Source organism: Thamnophis sirtalis, unplaced genomic scaffold, assembly GCF_051295495.1.
Source record: "Thamnophis sirtalis isolate CommonGarterSnake01/CBP01778 unplaced genomic scaffold, rThaSir2_p1.2 scaffold_1, whole genome shotgun sequence".
Classification (NCBI taxonomy): Eukaryota; Metazoa; Chordata; class Lepidosauria; order Squamata; family Natricidae; genus Thamnophis; species Thamnophis sirtalis.
In genome coordinates, this window is record NW_028261381.1 from 33,600,925 (window position 1) to 33,626,659 (window position 25,735).

The window sequence follows — 25,735 nt, forward strand, 5'->3', positions numbered from 1 at the left end:
CAACCTAAAACAGAATGCCTATAAAATGCCTGTTGGTGTATAACTAACAAAATATTGAGATGGCTCCTCGGTAATACCTCCTCATCACCTAATCTCTTTTTATTGTTTTTGTGCCTTTTATAATTTTAAGATTTTAAATATTAATTTGAATATTTTTGTTTTTAACCTTGTTGTATGTTGCCTATAATCACTTGATTTTGAGATGGGCAGCTATGTGCAAATGATTTATAAATCAACCAGTCAATAATTTCAGAAACCTGGTCTACAATGTAAAAAGGTCTTTCAAATTTATGTTGGAAATATGGATAACTTAGTGCAGTGGTTCCCAAACTTGGCAACTTTAAGACTTGTGGACTTCAACTCCCAGAATTCTCCAGCCAGCAGAGTTGAAGTCCACAAGTCTTAAAGTTGCCAAGTTTGGGAACCACTGACTTAGTGAGTATGGAGTTTACTCCCTGTTTGTATTTAGTAACTTGTCCTGCCAGTTTAGGGGTTTGGGTTAGGGTTAGGTTCCTCCTTGGTAGCTCCTAAATTACAGTATTATTTTCTGCTTGATTTTTTTTTTTTTGCCTGATGTTAATCACTGCTTGAGTGTAGGTTGCTGGAGAGGATGTGTTTTGGGTCTGTTTGTGTTGTTTCTTTATTAGCTTCTTTAATTGGCTGTTTTGAATGGCATATAAATGTGGTTTTTCTCTTGTGTCGATTGGTCCAAGTAAAATTCCCGTTTGCAACTGACTGATGCTCATGGTGTTCAAGTCGTGCACCAGATGTTGTGATTACACCCAAGATGCTTGTTATTACTAGTACTGTCTTTGCTTTATTTTGCCACAGTTGTGCTACTTATTCTTATTATGGTCTATCACATAGTCAGCCAGATGTTTAGGCTAGACTGGCATTTTTATCCACTTAGCGAATCCTGCCCTAGGACCTGGGATAGGAAGATATTCTTCTTTGATGGTGTTAAAGGTATTGTTGCAGAATGTAAATTGTTTCAAGTAAAGTTAATTATTATTTTCTCCCTCTCCATGATCCTCAGATCAACAAACAAATGAACAAAGGACTCCTCCTCCTTGTCATCCGCTAACAAAATCAATTTTATTCTTCCAGGTGCTAAGTTCCATTTACTTAATAAATGTGCTCTCTAGAAATTGGCTTGTCTCCCTGAGCTGCTCTTAGCTCTCAGTAGGAAGCAATGCCCCAAGCACACAAAACAGGCAGGGAGTCACCCTAAGTAAACCATCATCGGTAACAAATAATCCAGAACAGCACTCAGGATGCAATCATCACTAACTCTTCTCTCCTGTATTCTTCCTTTTTCCTCCACCTCCCAACTTACCTGTTCATTTGATCTCTGAAGATGACACCCCTAGTCCCTGCCCACTCCTGCAGCTGCTCACTATGACTTTAATGCCCTCGTCCCCTCTCCATTTTTGGAATAAATGAAAGAAACACTTCCATCTGCTTCCATAAATAATCAAAATCCTGCAGTGTGATATTTCATCAGTAGAGGGAGGTGTGGTACTAAAAAAAACCTCAAAAACCCTCAAAAAGGATAGGATTATCCTTTTCTGTAGAAGGAGTGCAGCTATCAAGTTTTACACTCCTAATTTAGAAATGGCAAGTAAAAAGTATTTTTTTGAAATGAACTCAGAAATGGTTTCGTATTGGTGTAATATAAGAACTGAAATGTTTATTTCCCCATACACTATTTGGCAATTTCTCTACTGACTGACTGCTCAGTGGCTAAGACGCTGAGCTTGCCAATCAGAAAGGTTGGCAGTTCGGCGGTTCGAATCCCTAGCGCTGTGTAATGGAGTGAGCTCCCGTTACTTGTCCCAGCTTCTGCCAACCTAGCAGTTTGAATGCATGTAAAAAACGCAAGTAGAAAAATAGGAACACCTTTGGTGGGAAGGTAACAGTGTTCCGTTTGCCTTCGGTGTTGAGTCATGCCGGCCACAGGACCACGGAGGCGTCTTCAGACAGAAGACGCTGGCTCTTCGGCTCTGAAACAGAGATAAGCACCGCCCACTAGAGTCCAAAAGAACTAGCACATATGTGTGAGGGGAACCTTTACCTTTACTACTGACTGAATTTTCTGAATTCTTTAGGACACATTTCTGTAAAAAGCATACTGTAATTTTTTAAAAAAATCTTTCTTTCTTTCTTTCTTTCTTTCTTTCTTTCTTTCTTTCTTTCTTCCTTTTTTTTTCTTTCTTTCTTTCTTTCTTTCTTTCTTTCTTTCTTTCTTTCTTTCTTTCTTTCTTTCTTTCTCTTTTCCTTTTTTCCTTCCTTCTCCACCCATCTTCCCACAGGGGAACTCTGGGCAGTTTACAATATTAAAAGATAAAACTGTATATATAAAATACTACAACAATATAAAAAGACAAAAGACAATACCTAAAAGATGGGAAGGGAGGCAGCAGGATGAGATGGGGAGAGGTGAGATCTAATATTAATCTATCAACCACCTACAAAGAGAAGCGCCTCCTTTGGAGCCCCCAAGACAACTGGCAGAGTCAGGTCTTTAAGTTTTTATCAGGTCAGGAGGGTTAAAGCTGCCTTCACTTCATGTGGCAAAATGTTCCAGAGGCAAAAAAAAGTGTGCAATGGCAGAAAAGGCTCTTTTCCTGGACTCCACCATCTGGAATACCCGGCGATGGAGCCCAGAGCATGCCTCCTCTGCCAGCATGGTGGGGTGGGCCAATCCCAGTGGGATGAGATGGCCTCTTAAGTAACCTGGACCCATGCATGAAGGACTTTAAAGGTAATTACCAACATCTTGAATTGTACCTGGAAGCAAACTGGCAACCACTACAGCTTGCAGACCATAATATTACATGGACAACCTTTGGAGGCCAAAGAACTGCCTGCACTGCTACACATGGACTTGCCTTGCATAATCCGTTCATATGCAAATAACTTTTCTCAGTCAATGGATTGGCACCCCAAACTGTGGATAAACTGGCAGATTGGATTAAAATCATTCCAACCCTCTGCAATTGTGTAATTACTCCCATGTTATTTGCTTGGGAATATTGACAACAAGGTTCTTAGTAGGACTGCTTTAAAAGAGGCCTACCTGCCACTGCGTTCAGGCAAGAAGCAAACACACCTTCCATTAAAGAAGTGCTGACAGTCTATCTGTCAACCTGGTTCTGAGTAATTTTAAAAAAATCACACATTACGGATTACGTCCATGCTCTCAGGCTTTGTAAAAGGAATATCATCTATAACTGCTAAAATCGCTTGTATCCTAGCTGTATCCATTTGTCTTAAGTATGACTGATCCTAATAGCACCGCTGCTACCATGCCATTGGTCACAGTCAGTTCAAATACTCCTGATGTTAGTTTGTTGGGGGCCTCTTTGAGGAAAACTCACCATTGAGAACTTTTTTTTATTGAAAATGCCATTCTAATAATCAATTTTGTGGAGTATAATGATGACAGAGAGACAAACGGACTCTGTAGTTTCATTACATTCAGACTCTCAGAACATAAAAAGGTAAAATGACTCAAGCTTTAAAATGGCCTCCACAGACTCATCAACTGCTGATGGTAGAAAATACCCATGAGGTGTTTCCAGAGAAAATTCCTTCTGCTTACACACTGAATATATTCCTCAACCTTATCTCTGAAAAAGACTCTACAAGAATTATTCAGGATAAGGCACTATTACTGTATAGCAGTGATAGCTAACCATTTTGTCATCGTGTGCACGCACCCATAATGCAATGCATATGACCCCCGGCGCACCCCAGCCCTATGCATACACGTGTGACTCTGTGTGCCCTGTCCCCGCATGCATGACCCTCCATGCTCCCCCACACATGCAACCCCCATGCTCCCTGCTCCCATGCATGTTTGCACAACCCTGCACATGCATGCATGACCACACTGCATCCCTGTGCATCTCCCGCATGCGCCACATCCCCCACGCATGCGTGGCAGAGACCCAAAAACCAGGTGGCTGGCGGGAGGGAGGCATGCATGCATGCGTGGTGGAGCTGAGCTGGGGTGACGGCTCTGCGTGCCACCTGGGGCACTTGTGTCATAGGTTCACCATCATGACGATATAGCCAACAGTATCTTTCAAACTAATGCCAGGTATATGTCTATGTACTTAATTCCAGTTGGTATTTTTTTTCACAACCCACAGCCAAATTTGATGCTATATCTGGAAGATACCTAAAAAATTGTCTCCTTTAAGAAAATATCTTGTCCATTGCCTTCTTCCAGAATTTTCTTTTTAACTTTCCATTGTACCAAACTGCCTAGTCTTCCTTCTAAGCACTAACATGGATTGATCCTATTTTGCTTTCTGGGATCAAGATCTCTATCTAAGATCACTTTTATCCAGGCATATTTTTATTACTCACACCAAATTACAACTAATCTTTCCAGGATGAGTTGTGGATATGTCCTGGTCTGTGAACCCCTCTTATTTATTTAGATGTTACCCTTTCACTCAGGTTGATCCATGCCATGTCAAACCCTAAAAGATGACAGTGATCATTTTAAAACGTTCTTCCAACGAAGCTCTGGACTTTAAGAAATTTATGCAAATCTCACAGTCAGCGAACATATGCAAATATATTGCATAAGGTTCAATAATTTACCCATTCCCCTATTTTCATGTTCTATTTAGTTTTTAAGCTTAATTTTAAAAAATGGATTGTCTACCTATTTCTTATGAATGACTGAGGCTGGGTTTTTTTTTTAAGTTCTTCCTTCAGTTCAGTATATTAGAGCCCATTCCTTCCTCATCAGTCTTTGGTGAAAAGCAAAAGGTGGCTTCACAAACTATTAAATGAAAATTAAATCTAATCCTATTCTAATTAAATAAACACTTGTAGTGTGGCTGCAGCTGAAGGACATCCTTATATCCTTTTCCCCTTTCTCATATGCATTTGGGGAAATGAAAACCAGCACAAACTTCTTGTATCAAAATCCAGCTCTTCCTTCTTGATTCAAGTTACATGTGCTCTTAAGTACAGGTATTCCTCAATTTATGACAGACCCCCACCCCCCAAAAAATTCAAGCTGGTCCCAAAGTATGTCCCCTAGTCACATGATGTATTCTGGGTGTTCGGCAACAGATCACATTTTACAGCTGATTGCAGTACCCCATGGTCATGTGACTGCGATTTGCTTCGGCTTCCATAGTGAATCATGAGTTTGCATAATGGCGATGGCATTTGCTTAACGACCATCACAAAAAAGTCATAAAACTGGGTCTGGTCATATGCTTTACAACTGTCACATCTTATGATCACAACTGCAGGCTCAATTACAATTGTAATTTGAAGACTACTGTTTATGAAATGCACTTTGAGGCCTATCTGGAATTTGAAAGTGTATAGGCTTCTCCAAACCCTTCTGCCTGGGTACGTCCATCTGGTAATGAGAAGGCATGAAAATAGAAAAATGTGGAGAATAGGGTTATCTTTTCTGGAGCAGATTGGCTCCCACAATCCAGAAACACTGCAATGTGTTTTCTGTATTTCACATAATTTTTTTTATAATTTTCCATTAAGGAAAAAGATTACATAGATTAATCTTAGAAATATATCTTAACTAACTGTAACATGACTGTAAATGAAATCAACATTAAGGGGTTGTTTTTCAGAATTTTATTAAAGTTTTCTATAAGATAAAAATACAGAAAGAAATAAACGAAAGCTAAAAGAAACCTAGAGAGGGATTCAAAGAGAAAAAAGGAAAAAAAGGAGCAAATTCCAACTTTCAGTGCAATTGAATACAAAAAAAAAATTACAACTCAACCTTTTGCTTCACATTTCTCAACATTTTAAGCTGTTTTCTATAATAACATTATTCTAATCGTTAAAACCTAAAATCAAAGTTTCATTTTATTTCAGTTTTGAGCAAAGAATGATCTAGTCTCATGCATTTGTTTTGGGCCTGGTGATAATTTGAACTGATAAATTGCAGGCGGACAGCAGTCAGCAGAAGCAGTCTGCCATACTGCTCTCTAACCACTGCAGATCATATATTGTGGATTTCATTGTAATTAGCAGAAATGAGTTATCCTGCCATTAGAAGCAAATTACCCCCACCCCTTATCCTGCCAAAGATGCCCTTATAATGTGTTTGTAGCAAAAAATCCAAAAGAAAAAAAAATCCAGAAGAAAACAATGGAAAAGAGCTTCCATCATATATATGACTGTCAAAAAACCCTCACCCGTGAAGTCAGCAAGCTAGTCTTAAAGGATAATATTCCCTGCATAAAAAGCTTCCTTGCACTTCATAAGCAGGTACTTGGAATTCTTTGAAATGCAAATAGATATTGTATGAACTGGCCTTTAAAATTTTCTATGTTGTTTCCCCCTTAAAAGTGCTCACTAGGAGGTTTATAACATTTATAATCCATCCATTAATATTATAGAACTATATTTCAAAATGAGGACTTTGAATTTAACATAATCTCACATCAAGAAGGAAAAGTAGGCAGAAAAATAAGATTGGGACAAAAACCCTGGACATATTTTCCAGTGTGTTGACTTAAAGTTGCATAGCCATTTGAGAATAAGCCTGGAAACCTCCCTCCTCCCTGATAAATGTGGTCATGTTCACAACTGTGTATTCTTATACACAATGAAATGAACATTAATTGTCTGTAAAGCACAATACCACATTTATAAAATTAACTGACCCCCCCCCTGGCTTCATGCATGTTCTTTATAACATACATTTGTAATCAACAGAAAAAGTCAATTTTGCCCATGCCCCTCTATCCAGCAACAAACACACAAACACAAACCCCAAGAGGGAGATGGGGAAGGAGAAGGGACAGCTTCTCTGAGAAAAGAAGAAAAAAGGACTGAAAACACCTAGATGGAAGGAAAGGAAAAAAGAGGCAGAGGGAATCCTGCTTGAAGTGTTGCAAAAAAGGTTAAGTTCCCCAGAGAAACAGACCTTTCTTTTATTGCTGTATTGTTGTAAAGGGAGAAACTGTTTCCCTGGAGAACTTAACCTTTTTTTGTAACACCTCAGCAGAGAACTGTGCAGTCTGTTGCATTTCTTGTCAACTTTTTGTTTTATTTCAATAGCTTCAATTCTTACCACTGAATGTAAAATGAGCTAGTAGTTTTGGAATGAGTGCGTCAGTGGTGGGTTCCAGATCCCGTTGCACCCGGTATGGTGCAACGGGGCCTGGCGTCCACCACATGAACGCGGGCAGCATGCGCGCACCTGTGCCTGCGTATTTACCACCTGTGATGCTCTGCGATGCCTCCGTGACGCTCCAGCAGTTTGTCAGAGTGCACAGGTGCCATACGCTCCGTACATGGAAGCCCCAAAGAGCTCAAATACCGGTAAGGAGCGCGGACGGGCGGTGGGCCCTCTGGAGCACTGTACCGGAACGGTACCCGGTACTCCTGGCAGACACTGGTATGTCCGTACCAGAGTGTACCGGTTGCAACCCACCACTGGAGTGTGTGTGCAAAAACCTCTTATTCCCTCAGTGAATAACCATTTGTTCAGCGACTCTTCAAACTCACAATGGTGTTGAATGAGGGGGACTTAAGAAAGGTCCTTACTGTTGCAGTGTTCCTGTAGGTCACATGATTGTGATTCAGATGCTTGGCAACTGGCTGGCAATTATGGTGTTGTGGTGTCTGGAAGTCACGTGATTGCCATTTCCAACTTTCACTGCTGGCTTTCCACAAGCAGTCAATGGGGAAGCCCTCAGGAGCTCACAAATGGTGATTATGAGAAGTGGGTCATTTGTCAATTGTGTGAGATTCAGCTAACTGGGATTGCCACAATTGCTACCGTTAAGTCAGCACAATTGTGTCATTGTGTTTTATAGCAATAGCAGTAGACTTATATACCGCTTCATAGGCCTTTTCAGGCCTCTCTAAGCGGTTTACAGAGAGTCAGCATATTGCCCCCAACAATCTGGGTCCTCATTTTACCCACCTCGGAAGGATGGAAGGCTGAGTCAACCCTGAGCCGGTGAGATTTGAACCGCTGACCTGCTGATCTAGCAGTAGCCTGCAGTGCTGCATTTAACCACTGCGCCACCTTGGCTTTATAACTATATCACTTAGCAACGGAGTTGCTACTCCCAATTTACCATTGTTAAGTGAGGACTACCTGGATGTCCAGTCCTACCTTGTGATATCTCAAACTCCTTAAATAAATTTGCATGACTGCCCTGATGAATGAAACTAAAATATAGAATCAACAATAAATAAAACTTCTAAGGTTTGCAGATGGTTTGGGAAGGGTCTAGCCTCTCTGAGCTTTGCTCTCTATTTTGCCAATGAAAGGTCAGTACAAACCAGGAGTCAGTTTTCAAAGCCCTTTGTCTGCATGAGCCACTGGTGAAGGGCAATTCTGCAAACTACTCTCAAAATTCATGCTGGGCTTTGCTTGCACTTCATCTCTGTATGTCTGAAAGAGTGAGCCTTGATAGCACTCTCATTTTGCTTGCGCAAGCCTTTTTTTTTTTAAAAAAAAAATCAGAACCACTAAGTTGTCCAAAGTCGCTCCTCCCCAGGATCCTAATCCACTGTTTAAAATAACATGCATTAATGTATCCTCCCTCAATAAATATTTTTTTCCATCTCAAACCTTAACTATCACTCATTTGTGAATATACTTAAAATTCGGATATATTTGACAATGCAGGTCACAACTACTATTAGGAAACACAATATAGAATCTGTGAGCTTCTATGTGCAGATCTGGAGAGAATGGCTATTATTGTCAGTGTTTTCCAAATGATGCACACCCGTCTCTTTCGGTGTCCATACTGCTGAAACTTAAACAAACAAAAATGGAAATGGAAATATATAATGGAACCAGAATAACTGTGGTTGTGATGACCCAGGGCACAGCACAGAGATAACACAAATAGCTGGCAGTTCAAACAGCCCCTTTATTGCTCCAAATCTCCCCAAAAGTTCTCAGGTTTCTGGCAAGTCCCAGAGCAGAGTGATAACAAACCCCCACACGAATCTCAAGCAGCCTCTGGCTGCAATTAGTCCAGCCCAGCGCTGTCTGCACCAAGGCTGCATGGCAATAAATCCAAATGCATTTGGCAAATCAAGGAGTTCAGGGAGCAAAAGATGGATCTGGGTAATTAGCCCAGAACGCCAAGTTCAAACGTCTGCACACAACACCTCAGGAACTCAGTGTTTGTTCCCGACAAATGCTTCCACCCACCCATAGCATCTCCTTAAGTCTCATTCCCCAGGTGAGCCTGGTGAAGATGGGCGCGGCACTCTCCTCTCAAGTAGCCTGATCAGTCTGCACTGATCACGCCTTCTCTGCACTCTCCAAACCTTTGGATCAGGAGGGGTTGGTCCTTGCTCCTTATCTGAGCTCTGTTTCTCATGTTCATCCTGCCTCTGTTCCTCCCTGCCTGCAGGTCTTACTAATTCTGAAAAGCCTTGCCTGGACTGACTGTGCCCATCCCCAGTTTCCTCCATGGCCAACGGAGCTGCCCTCTCAATCGCTGTCAGTTCTTGTTCCAGCTCATCTTACCCCGCAGATTCAGACTCCGACGGGGGTTTATGAATTACTCTTAAGAACTGGGAAACAATTCAAAATGTTCTGGGGATTGTAAATACTGCCACATTATGCCTAATTTCTTTCCAGTTAAAACTGTATCATCAAGTTCAATATCCCTTGCTAGATTTGTCCACTGTAAATTGATCCACTTTTCTTTAAAGCCATCCAAGTTAGTCATTATCACAGGTTAATTATGTGTGAAGAACGGCTTCTTTTTGTCTTGTAAAATTCTTCCCAATGGAATTATCCTTTTTCACATTTTCTATGCCAGGCATGATTTTATATGTGTTCATCGTGTCTGCTCTTGTTCAACACCCCCCCCCCCCCACATCTAAGAAGTCCGGGATAGAGCAAGGGAACTGCAGATGAGAGAAGGAAATCAAATAAAAATCCCCCCCCCCCCCACCAGTCTTTCTCCAGCACTGGTATGATTGTTTGACAGCTCAGACAATATTACTATTAAAAAATCCTGCCTGAATTTCAGTCAAGATGCGGAATGGTTTACCTTTTAAGCAAACTAATAATGAACAGATCTTAAATAACAGAATAACAGTTGGAAGAGACTTTGGAGGACTTCTAATCCAATACTTTGCTCAAGCAGGAAACTATACTATACCAGGGGTGTCAAACTCAAGGCCCACGGGCCACATCCGGCCCATGGGGTACTTAGAAGTGAGCCACGGGGCCACCCTGGAAACAATGAAGGACCGGCCCGTGGTGTCTCTGGCATGAAAATGGAGCTCGGGAGGGCTACAAGCGGCCTCTCCAGCTGTTTTCGACCCTTCCAAGCTGTTTTTGCTGGCAGAGCGCTCAGGCCACCACAGACTCCCATGACATGAGTGATGTCAAGTTGGCATCACCCACCCTGGCCACGCTCACTCACGCCCCCCTCCCGAGGTCAAACACAACCCTGATGCGGCCCTCAATGAAATCAAGTTTGACACCCCTGCTCTATACCATTCTGGACAAATGGCTGTCCAGTCTCTTCTTGAAAACTTCTATCTTTTTCATCTTGGATTCTGCTCACATTTGGGAATATCTATATCACCTGCAAGATGTAGTAATGTAGATGCTCAAGATTAAATGCTGCCTACATGAACTTTCACCATGTAAACACAAGCACTGGTTTGTGTACAGAAACTTGCAACAGACAATTACACTATGAAACCTTATCCATATCACACTACCTATTATATTTGACACAGGAATAATGGTTTCAAAAGGAAGGCAATCTTCAAAAAGGTCTTTGTAAGAGCTTTTAAATAAAATCTGTAGATACAAGCTATAAGAACAATCATTGCCTTCAGACAGGCACTGAACTTCCCTAAGGAGTAGATTAGAAGTAATGAGGAAGAAAATACACCTAGACACATTTTCTAGAAAACAGGGTATAAAGGTAGAAAGCTACAATTATCTAAGCTCCTATTTTTCCCTGGAGTTCTATCTTCAATTTATGTTATGTTTTCATCGTCCTGTCTAATAGTATTGTTTGACTTGGAAAATATTTGAAAAAAAGAAAAAGTAATAGAAACCAATTGAACATGCATGTTCACCAAGAGTGTGTCCCTTTGAGTGTTTTATAAAGAGCCAGAAAGCTACATTTTCATATATGTATTTACTAGATTTATGAAAAGCAGCTGGCTCCAAAGTGTAAACAGCTACCAAAATAAAATTTTGAAAAATTGCAACTTAATCCCTACCCCCACCCCCAATAACTGATAAATTGCTGGCCAGGAAAAAGAGAGAGCGAGAGAGAAATTTAACAAAATAAAAGAGATAATCAATACAGGCATCATTTTCAGTGTTTATGAGGAAAAACTACGGAATTTGATCTTCTACTCTTTTGGGATCACAGCTTCAATGCTCCATCTGGTTGTTTTACACTGACCATAGTTTTCTATGATGGACAAGTAGGGAAACATTGGCTAGAATATAAACAGTGTGTGAAACCTTTTGAATTTGAGCCATTTGGAAGAAAAATCTAGTTTCAAGCTCAGAAAGCTTTCTTTCAAATTTAAAATGGTATTTTAATTTTGCCCAAAGATTGCTAATGCAATCCTAACCTTTCTTCAAGTGTTCTAACTTGCAAACTTGGCTGCCTTGTGCTGCTTAGAAAACTTCTGAACGGATAAAATGGCCTTGGGACACCTTATTTTGTATGGGATGCAGCATTTCAGTTCTAAGTATCTTAAATTCAAATTGTTTTCTCACTTCCAAATTTTAGAAACTTAAATGTTTGTAAGCTGCCCAGAGTCCCTCTAGATGAGATGGGTGGGACATAAATCAAATAAATTTAATTGGAAGCCATTTTACTGACAAAATTAAGCTGTAGAGGGCAGCGACCTCCGTCCTCCTCTTACTTCCCTATACTGCTATAGTCATATATAATCGCTGTTGAGTAGCCACAGGGCAAGAGGAAAAGAGAAGACAATCACACAATAATAGTGTCTTCTAATATAGCTATATTGTATTTGGAGAGCACAAGCCCTATGTAATTTAATAAAAAGCTCAATCTCCCAGACTTTGATGAAGTTTACAACATATACCTAGCTGTTCATTCCCATTACTTTATTTCAGATCCAAACATTACTATAGTGTTGTGGTCTGCTGGCAGCCTGCGGAGGTGGCAGCAGAGTCGCACAGTGAGGCGATTGGGGAGGAGTCCTGGAATATGGGGAAGGCTCGGACAAGGGCTCTGCGTCAGAGGCAAAGAGAGGGCTAGGGCATCTGGGAATTATGTGCTGCCTCCGAAGCCTCCAGGATTGGACACCAATGAGTCAGAAAAACAGGGGGAGCCTGTTCCCAGTGCGTGCATGCACAGAGCTGCCAGAAGGCAAGAACAGTTAAGACACAAAGGGCAACTTGGGAGTAAGACTTGGTGATGATTGGCCCCTCCCATAAGACATAAAAGAGGAGCAAAGGCACATGAGCCTTTGCAGGAAACAACTTTGTTCGCTCTGGTTAGTTTAAAGTCTAAAGTTCCATTTTGACTTTGCTCCATGTGGCCTTGCAAAGCTAATTGCCAATTAGGTCTTTGGCAGCGTTTCAAGGGAGATAAAGATGGGTGCTTATTAGCCTTATCCCGAAAGACTTTGGCAGACTTCTGTCTGACTCTTTACAAACTATTTGTGACTCATTATGGGCTGTGAATGAACATAATTCATAACCATTAATATAAAAATAGAGCTTTGGGGACTAAGCATGTACTTTTTACTGTCTCAAGAAGCCGAAGTCAGAACAAGTGTGTCTATTATTTTTATAGGTGTTTATTAATTTGCCACGAATCAAAGATATTTTTCATTGTTTATGCTTCGTTTGCTGGGCACCTACAATGTTTCCTCGACCGACGACCACAATTGTGCCCAAAATTTCTGTTTGCTTCCCCACTGATTTTACTTGTCAGAAGTTCGCAAAAGATGATGACAGGACCCTGGGATACTGTAACTGTCATAAATACATGCCAATGCCTGAATTTTGATCATGTGACTACAGGGATGTTGCAATGGTCATAAGTGTGAAAAACGATCGTAAGTCACATTTTTCAGTGCCATTCTAACTTTGAACGATCCCTCAATGAATGGTCGTAAGTCTAGGAATACCTCCATTCAAAGATATAGAGCAGTGATGGCTAACCTTTTTGTTGTCATGTGCCGAAAGCACATGTGCGCGCAACAGCGTGTGCTCACACCCATAATGCAATGCACAGATGACATACACACCACACACCCTGCCCATCTGCGCATACGTGTGACTCCCCCTGCACCCCATTTTGAGCCTAGCAGGCATCCCTGAAGCCTCTTGGAACCAAAAACGGGGAGCACTCCCCAACCCCGTGCATGTGCCCTACCTGCAACTCAAAAATATAGATAATATATTCTTGCAATATATGCAATTTGTATGAATGTTTTCCAAGAAATGAATTATTTGAAAGCTATTTCTCTCATATAATGCAGTTTCTGCTTCTTAAGCTATATATAGGCACTTTTGTAAGTATTTTGGTGTTCCAAAGGAAAATTAAAAGTATTTTTGCATTAAATATCACATTCAATATTTGGATTTGTAAACTGCAGTTCCAAATTAAAATTATATAGCATTAAAATTAATTATGTCCAAATTAAAATGTATACTGAATAAATTGCTCCCTCCCCTTATAATTGATTTCTGCATACAATTCCACTGGCTGCGAGTGTTTTAATAAAAGACTTGTTCATACAAAGACAGAAAATTCTATTTATAGGAACAGGGATAGAATTCACAGTGCAATTCTATATATTCATTTCAAAATAAACCCCAGTGTATCCAATGAGGTATAACATATGTTGAGCAAGCCCTAATATAATCAACTCCATTTTACTTGAGGGCAAGCCTACTTGATAAAACAGGATATAATTAATTATAATAATTATCCTTCCTTTAAAAAAAAAGACAGTTCTCTCTACCAACCATAATTAAAAATATAATCACAATAGAAAATCACCACAAAGCAATTATAACAACTATAAACCTTTGCATTATGCAACATTCAGAGTTATTAGCTGACACCACTTTTTTGATGTACAATTAATAGCAAATTGAAAGATTAATTTACTACAAAAAACTTCATTTAAAAATGAAGCAAAGGTTCAAAGAAACAGACTATGAACAAGAGTAAATCGATTAGGAATCAAGATCCAAACAGTCTTCACATTTTGACACTGGATACAGAAAAGGCAGGTATTTATAAAGGTATAAATTAATAGCCTAATGACTTACCTATTTTTAACTGTGTTCTAAATCTGTTACCTGAAAATACATTAGTACATGCTACCTAATGGTGTGGCCATAATAGCAAACAGTAAATCAAGGAATAAAGGGGAAAAATAACCCAAACATTACGAAAGTCAAATCATCAGACCTCAGATGAGAAATGTCCAAAGTCTGAGGTAAACATTTCCAAATCTTCCAACTGCATCCATGTCAGAAAATTTAATTAAATCCACTATCTTCCTGAAAGGCATTTTTGCCTTGTTACAATGTTTTAGTCAGTTATTGTTTACCGAGTCTTCATGTGACATTGACCATTAGATCATGAACTGTCACCAGCAATATGCATCATGAAGCACCCAACATATTCTATTTGGTACCAACTCTCCCTTGTTATAAAAGTACTAAAGATGTTGGTACTACAAAACCAGATTTCAGGAAAGCATCGCTATTTTATTCTTGATCAAAAATACAAGTTCTCAATTTTCAAAAATGCCATTTATGTATGAAACTGGAGTCCTACGCATATTTATTAATTGTTTAACACTAAGTATAATAAAGTACTAAGTACTAAGATTTTTTTAAAGTACACATTCTAACCTTTAAGATAACTTTATCCATTAGAAGGTTACTAAATCCATAATATTTTTTAAAACAAAACTAATAGGCAACTTACAAAGCAGAACTGGATAGAAATGCCCCCATTTTCTATGTCTGTTTCCCTATTGCTTAAGGCTATTTGAAGAAAAGGTTTTTATCTTTGATATTATTATTATTACTACTGCAACTTAAAAACCAGAGCATCATAATCTTATCACATTCTGTGGAAAGGGTCTTTGGAATAAAAAGGAAGCTTTGGCACACTCCATGATCACATCTTTATTACAACAACCCTAGATACACCTGCAGAGGAGAACAACCTTCACTGTTTACAGGCCATTCCTATACCTGCTTTCTCAGAGCTAAATGTCAGTCTATTCAAGGGTGTTTATTGAGATATGCATGCATATAATTGTTGCCTAAAAGGATGCAATAGAATCCAAATCAAGTGTGTCAGTCTTGGAAACAAATGATTTAACCTGCTGAATTTTTTGATAAATTGCTTCCATCATCAGTGGGGCACCTGTGCTTCCTGGGGCTGTTGGGAGCTGATGTTAGTAACATATGGAAGATCACAAATCTCTCATCTCTGCCTTACAGTCATGAACCATTTCATTTGAAGAAAGATATTTTTTATAATAAGCCATCTTTCCTGCAGTGGCTTTCTCAGTGGTTTTATTTGAAACTTGATCTGAATAAGCCCTAAACATTATGTACCTGGAAAATATATGAATATATATGAAACCTAATCACAGACTTTCCACCAACTTAAATTTTAAGCCCTGCTGTTTGCCTTTTATTCTTTTCGTTTTATTTTCTGAAAGCTCAGAGTTAAATCATGCATTTTGGATATTATGAAGTATGCTGATCAGCATGGAACCTTTTTTTTTCAGTTTTGCCTTATTATAAATTAAATGTTATGGCAATATTATAGAAGACATCGTACCACTTAAATGAATTCCATCATAATCATTTGGATTGATTGTAACTGACAAAGCAATAAAAATTAAATCTCAGTACCAATAATGCTATATGGGGTAGACATACATACATATACCCAAATGCATGCATGCATGCATGCACACATACACACATACACACATACACACACACACACACACACATTCCTACATGTATATGCATATGTATTGTATGTGGATTTGTGTGTATGTGTGTATTTCTTACAAAACTATACTGAAATATTTTCTTACCTGGAGATATTATGTAGAAGAAATCTTTAAATTCATCCATCCACACCTCTGCAAGTCTTCTATTATTTTTGTTAATTACATGACCAGTACCACCAGGAAATGTATAAGGAGTAGCTTTTCGAAAAACATGACCAACATGTGAACACGTTACAATCTCCAGGGAGCCTCCACACTGCCATATCTGAAATTTCAAAAGTATATCAAAATCAGCTTCATTTTCAAGCATCTAATTAAATGTTAGTTGCTGCATTAAACCTGAAGGGCCACAACTGCAGCAATTAGTAAACTAATGTTAGTAATTAGCAAAGCTATCCAAATCTATACCCATCTTGGAGGTATTCTGCAGTGCAGAAACATTCAAAGCATCTCTTTTTGATTCATGACCATAACTGTATCTTTTGCAAGCTATTCAAAATAAAAAATAAAAACATGCACAGTGACACAGGGACAACTTTTGAAGCAGCTTCCCTAATCTTGCAAAAGATACTGCTGCTTTAATGTCTCAAAAAAATAAATAAATCCATTTTTGGAACACTGATGTACCCGCACTAGCTGCATAGTTGCCCACAGGAACCAACGGGGACGGCCATCATGTTATCCATATAATCATCAAGGGAGGAACAACAGAAAATGGCATTAAGACTGCCCTATGGATGTGAAAATTGGACTCTGAAGAAGCATGATAGAAAGAATACTGATATTTTAGAACCTTGTTGTTGGAGAGAATGCCTAAGAATACCACTGATGAACAGATGGGTCATTGAACAAATTAATCCAAAGTTCTCAATCGAAGCACAAATGACCAGGCTCAAAATTATCCTACTTCAGACACATTATGTGAAGGCCCAACTCTCTGGAGAAGACTGTAATGTTAGGAAAAGGAAGAGAAGGACCAGCAACATTCAATCAACCAATGGAACAGAAGTTGCCTTCGGAACTTGTGGGAGTTTCATCGCTGGAGGCTTTCAAGAAGAGATTGAACTGCCATTTGTCTGAAATGCTGCTTGGGCATTGGGGGGGGGGGGTTGGACTAGATGACCTACAAGGTCCCTTCCAACTCTATTCATCTGTTAAAGTAGATGGACTCAGTTACAGCAGCTGTAGGTACACTGGAAGATTTAATGACTCAGGTTGGGAACATCCTCCTTCAGTAAACCTATGTGGTTTCTAAGAATCAGCGATAACTTGATGACAGAATAATTTTTAAAAAGTAACAATCTTGAAACCTGACTGTACTTCCCCTTCCTTCCTCCTTATACCCTGCCTGAGTTTCTTCCAAATATTCTTTGATTACCAAGTTCAAAACCTGTTGATATATATGTTGTTGAAACTGTGTCTGCATAGTTTCTCCAAGGTTATCTCTGTGGCTCTCTACAGAATGATGCAGTTCACATTTCCAGTGCTGAATCTCTAAAATTTCATCAGTAATTTAATGCATTGAAGGAGAAATGGGAGATATTCCTACTTGTTTACCTATCATGCCATTAGCCATTAGGCAACTCTGTTCTCCTTATCTTTCCCTGCCCATTCCTTCTGCAGGAAAGTAAATAAGAATTATCACTGAATTCCTTCTCCCCGACCATTGCCACCAATAGCCTCAGAGGATGAAAACAGTAGAAGAAAGACAGTCAGAATCCCAGAATCCCATTCAGCTGGACTCTCCCTTCCTCCCCAGTCATGGCCAACAAACACTTTATGGGAAGGAAGGAGCTACTTCATTCATCCAAAATTTTCCTGCATTTTTATTTACAATTCTTTCTGTTCATTGCCCTTTTTTCAGGATGGTTGTTATGCAGAATTTGAATAACAGCAAATGAACAAATAGCCCTTTAGTAGTGATTTGATTTTGCCTCGGGCAACTTCATCTTCACATTTACATTCCATTAATACCAGAAAATCATAAAATTAACCGCCACTGCAGAAAATACTGGTCTTATACTTGGCTCATAGAAAACATGTTATCTGATCAAATGTTATGAAGATTTTTTTTAAAAAATTGTGAAGATGTAAGTGAATGGTTTGGGCTATTGTATAATGGTACCTTTGCAATCAAAACAGAACTGGATGGCTTTGCTTGGGATATAATGCCATGTTTCCCTGAAGGGTTTATTTTCTTTTGACCCCCAAAATAAGCACCTGGCCTTATTTCCAGGGAGGTCTTATTATTTTTGAGGTGCAGGAGGTGGTGAATGTGGTCACCTCATGGCTGCTGCTGTGTTGCAATAGTTTCAGGGAAGGATTATTTTCGGGGGATGGCTTATTTTAGCGCATGCACTCAAAAACTCAATTGGGCTTATTATCCAGGGAGATCTTATTTTCAGGGAAACAGGGTAAGAAATTCTCTCCCCCCCCCGCTCCTTTTTCCCTTGTTATCAATTATTAAAAATACATCTCATCCAAACTTCCCATAAACAATTTATTATGCACCGATGATCTTGCCTATTTCTTTCTAGATGATGGCATAAACCTTTACCTCTATTGCTAACATCTCCCAGCTTCTTTCATCCAATATCAGGAGATTTTGACTTGGTCCAACGATGTTCAATTTCAAAATAACCCAGTGCCAATTAAAATGAATGAATCTGGCTTATAGCAGCTAAAGAAAATGATATCTATAAACTTAAGAAATAGGTGAGATGAATATATACATATACTACATATACATATACATATACATATACATATACATATACATATACATATACATATACATATACATATACATATACATATACATATACATATACATATACATATACATATACATATACATATACATATACATATACATATACATATACATATACATATACATATACATATACATATACATATACATATACATATATATATATATATATATATATATATATATATATATATATATATATCTTTATATATAGAAGGTTGATGGATGTGGCACTCAAGAAAGGAAGGATGGCACAAGGCAGCTAGTGGATATTCTTCATATTAGCAATTGATTCGGAAGCAGAGAAGATGCTTTCAAAGGGATGTCGGCTAATAGGACTCTCCATAGCTGTCTGATTCCCCGGGAGAATTATATTTGAAATAAGGAGCCACTCCAGCTCAAAGCAGCTTGTTGCACCATTAGCATCTCTTCAAACACACCTTTTTCTATAATTGCACTGCTACTATAAGAGCTGAAGAAGAAAAATATTCCTTTTTTAAGAAAGTGCCAATAAAACAGACATACATGCCCATGCCCTGCAAAGCACTTTTTTGCTTCAGATCCAAAGTATGGCATATATCTAATGATATCAATGTAGAAGAAGGCATGAATAAATCCAACCAAAGAGCTGGTTTCAAAATATGGGTTTTATAGCTGAATTGGGTCAAATTCTGGGAGGAAGACAATTTTGGCCATGTTGCTATCATATAAAAGGGCAAGACGACCAATTCAGCTGTACTTATATTTGTACTGAAGGGCAGCATATGGTTAAGGAACTATTTTAAACAAAATGTTTATCTATTAAAGCATTTGACATTCCAACGAAAGACTGCTACAGTTTTAAGAAAAGAGTTGAACATCAAAAGATGATTGGTATTAATGGAAATGTTGCTATAGCAACTGATTGCAGACTTTACTTAATTAGAGTGAAAGCAATTAAACAAAAGTTAATTAGTATACCAAGAGAAATAGTTGGGTTTGGCCATAATAGTATCAAAACACATTTCCCATTTCTCAGATAAAGTACAAGCAAGTGTGTCAACAGGGTAAGTGAAGATGATTAGTTTTTGGGGTACCATAGGAAATTGGGGGTGTGGGTTTTTGGGGGAGTGGGTGAGTTTTTAATCATAGTCTCTCCTATCAGAAGGGCTGTATGTAATTCTAAAGCCGTAATCAAAAAATCACAGGATATTGTAATGAATAAGCTAGTGCTACTCATATATTCTTACAATTAAAGAATAAATGCTGGGAAATGGCTAGCACAGCTAATTACCAACAAGCTTTTGAGCTGATTGCACTTTTTATCTATATCATGTTCAATGACATCATTGCAAGCCCCTAGTTCAGTTCTGTCTCCTGATTATTAAGGGAGAGACAGAGTTTTCAGCAGATTAATTTCAACGTGGAAGTTCATCTGAATATGCCTAGTAACTCACACTCTGAGTTACTGGAAATTCATCTATTTATTTGGGACAATTGATTTATTGCATTCTCCGGTTCTGTGCTGTATTATGCTTGGCTTGGTTTATAGGGTTGCTTGCTAAATTATTTTATCTCACTTATATTTCATTTGCCAGGCAAAGCTGTGCTCTGTTATTTTGTCTGATGCCTTATATTTTCCCATGATTGCTTTGACTTTTTCACGACTTGCCTGGAAGAATAAGAAATGTTGGGAGGCGATACTGGTTTGGGGGCTACTGCTTGAAAAACTACGGCATAATAGCAATATTTTTATACAACAGCAATGATTTTGTATTAGTTTATCTGTTAATGAGATTTATGTGGCTGCCCATCTAGCCAAAAATAAAAATAAAATAAAAACAAAGAATTCCTTTCAAGCAAATAATCTACTTAAACTACATTGGGGCTCAATATAACCACAAAACCAGTGATCTCACACACTCATGCCTGAGCCCCTCTGCTAACAACCCAACCACTAGACCTGGGGGAAATTCATGGTCTTGTGAAAGTGCAGGCTGCCTGTATTACAGGTAGTCCTCGTGTCAGGGTTCCAAATAGCACCCAAAAGTAAATCAGAGTCCAAGGCAAAGCATTGCTCAAAATTCCAACTCATTAAGAGAGCCATGTTGGCACATCTGGGAAAACCTGAATCTTGAAGCTTCTCAGTTTTCCCCACCCAGTTGAAAGTTGAAGATCTTGCCCCCACACCCACAAGCCCATCACATGGTCCAATCTCCCACTGCCATGCTGGCAGTTCCATCCATCCTGTTCCGGTCAGGTGCAGAGGTGCATATGACCTTGGCTTTCTAGAAAAAAAATTGTGATGGCTACATAGCATCTCACTCCTTACAATCCCCTCTCCCATTTCTCCACAATAGAAAATGCATAGCAGAGTAATAGAAAGAGTGGCAGGCCAAAGACCCAAAAGAAAAGATGGCTGCAGGCCTGACACCTCAATCATTCTTTTAGTGACCATTTGAAGTTACAACGGCACTGAAAAAAGTGACATGACTTTTTAACACTTATGACCGTTGCAGCATCCCCGTGGTCAGGTGATCAAAATCCAGTTCCTATATATGACGGTTGCAGTGTCTCGGGGTCATGTGATCCGGTTTTGTGAGTTTCTGACAAGCAAAGTCAATGGGGAAGAAGCCAGATTCACTTAACAATTGTGTTACTAACTTAACAATTACAGTGATTCACTTAACAAGTGTGTCAAGAAAGATCTTAAAATGGGACAAAATTCATTTTACAAAAATATCTTGCTTAGCAACAGAAATTTAGGCTTAATTCTGGTCGTATGTTGAGGACTACCTGTATTGTTATTATTATGGACAATATTTTCTGATTGGTGAGACTAATTTTCTATATGTTTCGAACATGCATTTCAAGTAGGGGTGCCTGATCACTGCCCTGATACAAAGAAATCCCTTGTGGTGGGAATGTCAATCATCTTAGCCATTTTCAGGATTAGAATAAGGCTGCCTACTAAGTTCAGTTTGTCATTGTTAAAATTAGCTTGAGCTGGAAACTGAAAAAAATAGAAGGAATACAGGTAGTCCTCAATTTACAACTATAATTGAGCCCAGTATTTCTGTTGATAAGTGAGAAATTTGTTAAGTGAGTTTCATTCCATTTTATGACCTTTCTTGACACAGTTGTTAAGTGAATCTCTGCACTTGTTAAGTTAGTAACATGGTTGTTAAGTGAATCTGGCTTCTTCCCCATTGACTTTGCTTGTCAGAAGATCGTAAAAGGTGATCACATGACCCTGGGACACTGCAACTGTCATAAATGTGTCAGTTGTCACACATCCGAATGTAAATCACTTGACCACGGGGATGTTGCAATGGTCATAAGTGTGAAAATGGTCATAAGTAACGTTTTCAGTGCCATTGTAACTTCTAATGGTCACTAAACACATTAGTTGTAAATTGAAGATTATTTGTCCTAGAATATTGGCCAAGAATGCTGTCTTGGATATGAACTGCCCAGGACAGTCTATGGACACTTAGTTATATGAAATTTGTGGCATATCTGTAATTTCATGCTCCTACCTCAGTGTCCTTCAGGCTCAACATGAAATTAAGAAAATCTCCTTTAAAGTAAAAATGTTGCATCTCAGAATTTAAATATTGATTGTGAAGAAGATAAACAATCGTTAGCATGATGTTGCTTCTTTTGGTTTGGGAAAGGCGGGTATGGTTGCACTATGAAAATACTATATAAGACCATTATATAATAGAACAGTTACAGCACATAATCACCAAGCAATAAGGAATTATTCCTTTTTCACCACAGCTGTTGTGTGCCTTTTTTAAAAAGAATCCTCACATTTATTCATTAGTAATTATATATCTTCACTCACAGCAGAGGTCCTAATTTTATAAGCACATCGGAAAAGCATTTCCCATTATGATTTATAGTGCAATATTGATTTAAGTTTTTCCTTCTGCTTTTCTCTTCCAAAATGTTAGTCTTCAAAAGTAGCCCACCTTCCAAAATATGAAAATAAATTAAAATGCTAAACGCGGAAGCCGAAACAAATAATAACAAAATTCCAAAGTGACCATACATTTTAAGCGACACCAAAGCCAAATGGTTAGTAAAATACATTTGCGATGTTTCCATTCCATCTCCCTTCAAGGTTTTATGCTTCCACCTCTGATGCAAAGTCAATCAATCTGTATTACTGGGATTCATGATGACTGTGGCAGGCTGCTCATGACTCTGTGCAAGAGATAGCTCAATGTCAACTAGTAGAAGAAAAAGCTGTTTTTCCCCACCCTGGAAGGCCAGCTCTCAAATTCATCCCAAAAGATTTTTGGAGAGATGCAATTACAGAAATGGCCATAAAAGCATTATCATGTTTTCCCGAAAATAAGACAGGGTTTTATTTTCTTTTGACCTCCAAAATAAGCCTTATTTTTGGGGAGATCTTATTATTTTTGAAGTGCAGGAGGTGGCGAGTGTGGTGCAACATGGCTGCTGCTGTGTTGCAATATTTTGGGGGAGGGCTTATTTTAGCACATGCGCTGAAAAGCCTGATTGGGCTTTTTATCCGGGGAGGTCTTATTTTCGGGGAAACAGGGTAGACCACATCTCAGCTAAATAACAGTGTATTCTTTCATGCTCAAATGTGCTTTAATCCTGGGAAGTTGGATTTCCAAATAGACTCAATACTCCACTACAGGTAGTCCTCGACTTACAACAGTTCACTTAGTGACCGTTCAAAGTTACAATGGCACTGAAAAAAGTGACTTTTGACCATTTTGCACATTATGACTGTTGCAGCCTCCCCATGGTCATGTGATTTACATTCGGATACTTGACAGCTGGATCATATTTATGACAGTTATAGTGTCCCATGATCATACGATCCCTTTTTGAGACCTTCAATCGGGAAGTTATATTCACTTAACAACTGTGTTATTAATTGAACAACTGCAATTCACTTAACTGTGACAAGAAAAGTCGTAAAATGGGGCAAAACCCATTTAACAAATGTCTCACTTAGCAACATAAATTTTGGGTTGTATTGTGGTCATTAAGTCGAGGACTACCTGAATTCCCAAAATAAAATAAGTAACCATTTCTGCCTTAGTTTTAATGTTTTTAAAGTTTTAAAAAAATCACTTCATGCCTGTAGTAAAAGACCTGCATTATATGCTGCAGTTCATTCTTCACCATCTTTACCTTTACAGCAGAGGTGGGTTCCTACCGGTTCAGACTGGTTTGGACGAGTAGGTAGCAACTCGGCTGCCAACGCAACCGAACCGGTTCTATTGTCATCGGCACCATCTTGATTTTTGCTTCTGCGCATGCGCAGAACAATCTTCATTGCAGAAATGTAATCTCCCCACTTTTCTTATTTTTTTGCGCGCAACTGGCAGTAATGCTGGTAGCAATCCACCCCAGCTTTACAGATAATCCTCATTTAGTGACTACTTTGTTTAGTGACCCTTCATAGTTACAATGATGTGAAATAGTAACTTTGCAACCAATCCTCACATTTACAACTTTCCTAGGACTGTAAAGCACAGGAAAAGTGAAGTAAGATCATAAGCACTATCATGGTTTTCATGATTTAGGAAGCCCTTCGCTTAACCACAAAGCTGCCAGTTCCAATTACAGTCACCAAACAAGGACTCTTTGTAACGTTCTATGTAATATATTTGATATTATAATAGGTTCGGCTTCTATAACTTCCTCATGATACACCATTCCCTAAAGATAATAATGTTGTGATTGAAATACGCTGAGACTAATCCAACCCTGGAGAAGCAGAAATGGCTTCCAGCTTGAAAGTCAGTTTCAGTGGTTTGATCTAACTACATTCCCGTTGCCAAGAAAGAAACTTTCAAATATGATAGTTGTTATATGAACTGCTACAACATTGAAATGCATCTTGTCAGTCACAGTTGGGCTGATGGAATTTATAATAAAACAGTTTTTTGCTTCATTTTTTGCAGATGTCTTAAGATGTATAATGCTCTGGAAGATAAACTCAATTTCTTTTTATTCCTAGTTTCTGACACTAAGCTTCTAAAATCAGCACTTTGCTTCCCAGGGTCTTCAACAATGCTGCTTATTCTCCGTATCATTCCCCCCCCCCCCCCAGAGAACCGTCTACATAATGTGTGCTTTTTTTATTTGAGCCGTTCATTCCATTATTGTTTTTCTTAAAGAGCAGATATGCAGAGAAAGGTGGGAGGGAAGCAGGCTCCCTCTCTGGGCAATTTATTACTTAAGATTTCTTAGGCAATAAGAGCCCAGCAAGGTTGCAAATCTTCTAGACTATTAATGACTCACTTGGTAACAGTTTCTCAAAGCAAAAAGCAAAAGCGATAAGCTGTGATATGTAGTTGGTATCATTTATCCCACAAACCATGTACTTATAATGCCACTGGCTTTTTCAGTTTGCTCACTTCCCCCCCTCCCAAATTAAGACTATAAATATCTATAGAGTTCCAACTTCTGAAATTATTTCAATTTGCACGTACAAATTATACTCAAATTACAATAATGCTTAAAATGGTACTTGGATTATATCTACACCTCCCCTGTTTCCTAAATTGTCCTGAATATAAGCTGGAAGCAACATGCCTTGATTTAAAAAAAAAAAAAAAATTGTTAGGCATTTATTAGAAGCTCTAGTGTGGCTAACCCAGCATGGGATATTTCCAAATGAAGATGACTAAAATTAAAAATGTAAATAAGAAAATTCCTACTTCTTCCTGTCATTCCTATAACCTTCTCTCTTTACACTGAGACTTAGGAATGGGTCAGGGTTCAAATTCATCCTCAACCCACTAGATGACTTTGGACTAGTTCTCTCTCAGCTCAACCTATTTTTAGGTTTTTAAACCTAAAAATTTGAAACGATTTTTCATTGTAGATCAAAATCGGAGGAAGGAATGGTATACATGCCTCCTTGAGATTCTGGAGGAGAGGGTAAGATATACATCAGGCATATACATATTAACAATAAAC

General features: G+C 38.7%; 1 protein-coding gene across 5 annotated transcripts in view; it reads right to left on the minus strand.

Moving 5' to 3' along the window:
- Nucleotides 1–25,735, minus strand: part of GALNT13 (polypeptide N-acetylgalactosaminyltransferase 13) — a 226,297-nt gene that overhangs the window by 35,647 nt on the left and 164,915 nt on the right. For all 5 annotated transcript variants that reach the window (XM_087710428.1, XM_087710435.1, XM_087710413.1 and 2 more), the window contains exon 8: nucleotides 16,093–16,273. In XM_087710428.1, the coding sequence (XP_087566554.1) occupies nucleotides 16,093–16,273 (181 nt within the window). The remainder of the gene's footprint in view (nucleotides 1–16,092; nucleotides 16,274–25,735) is intronic.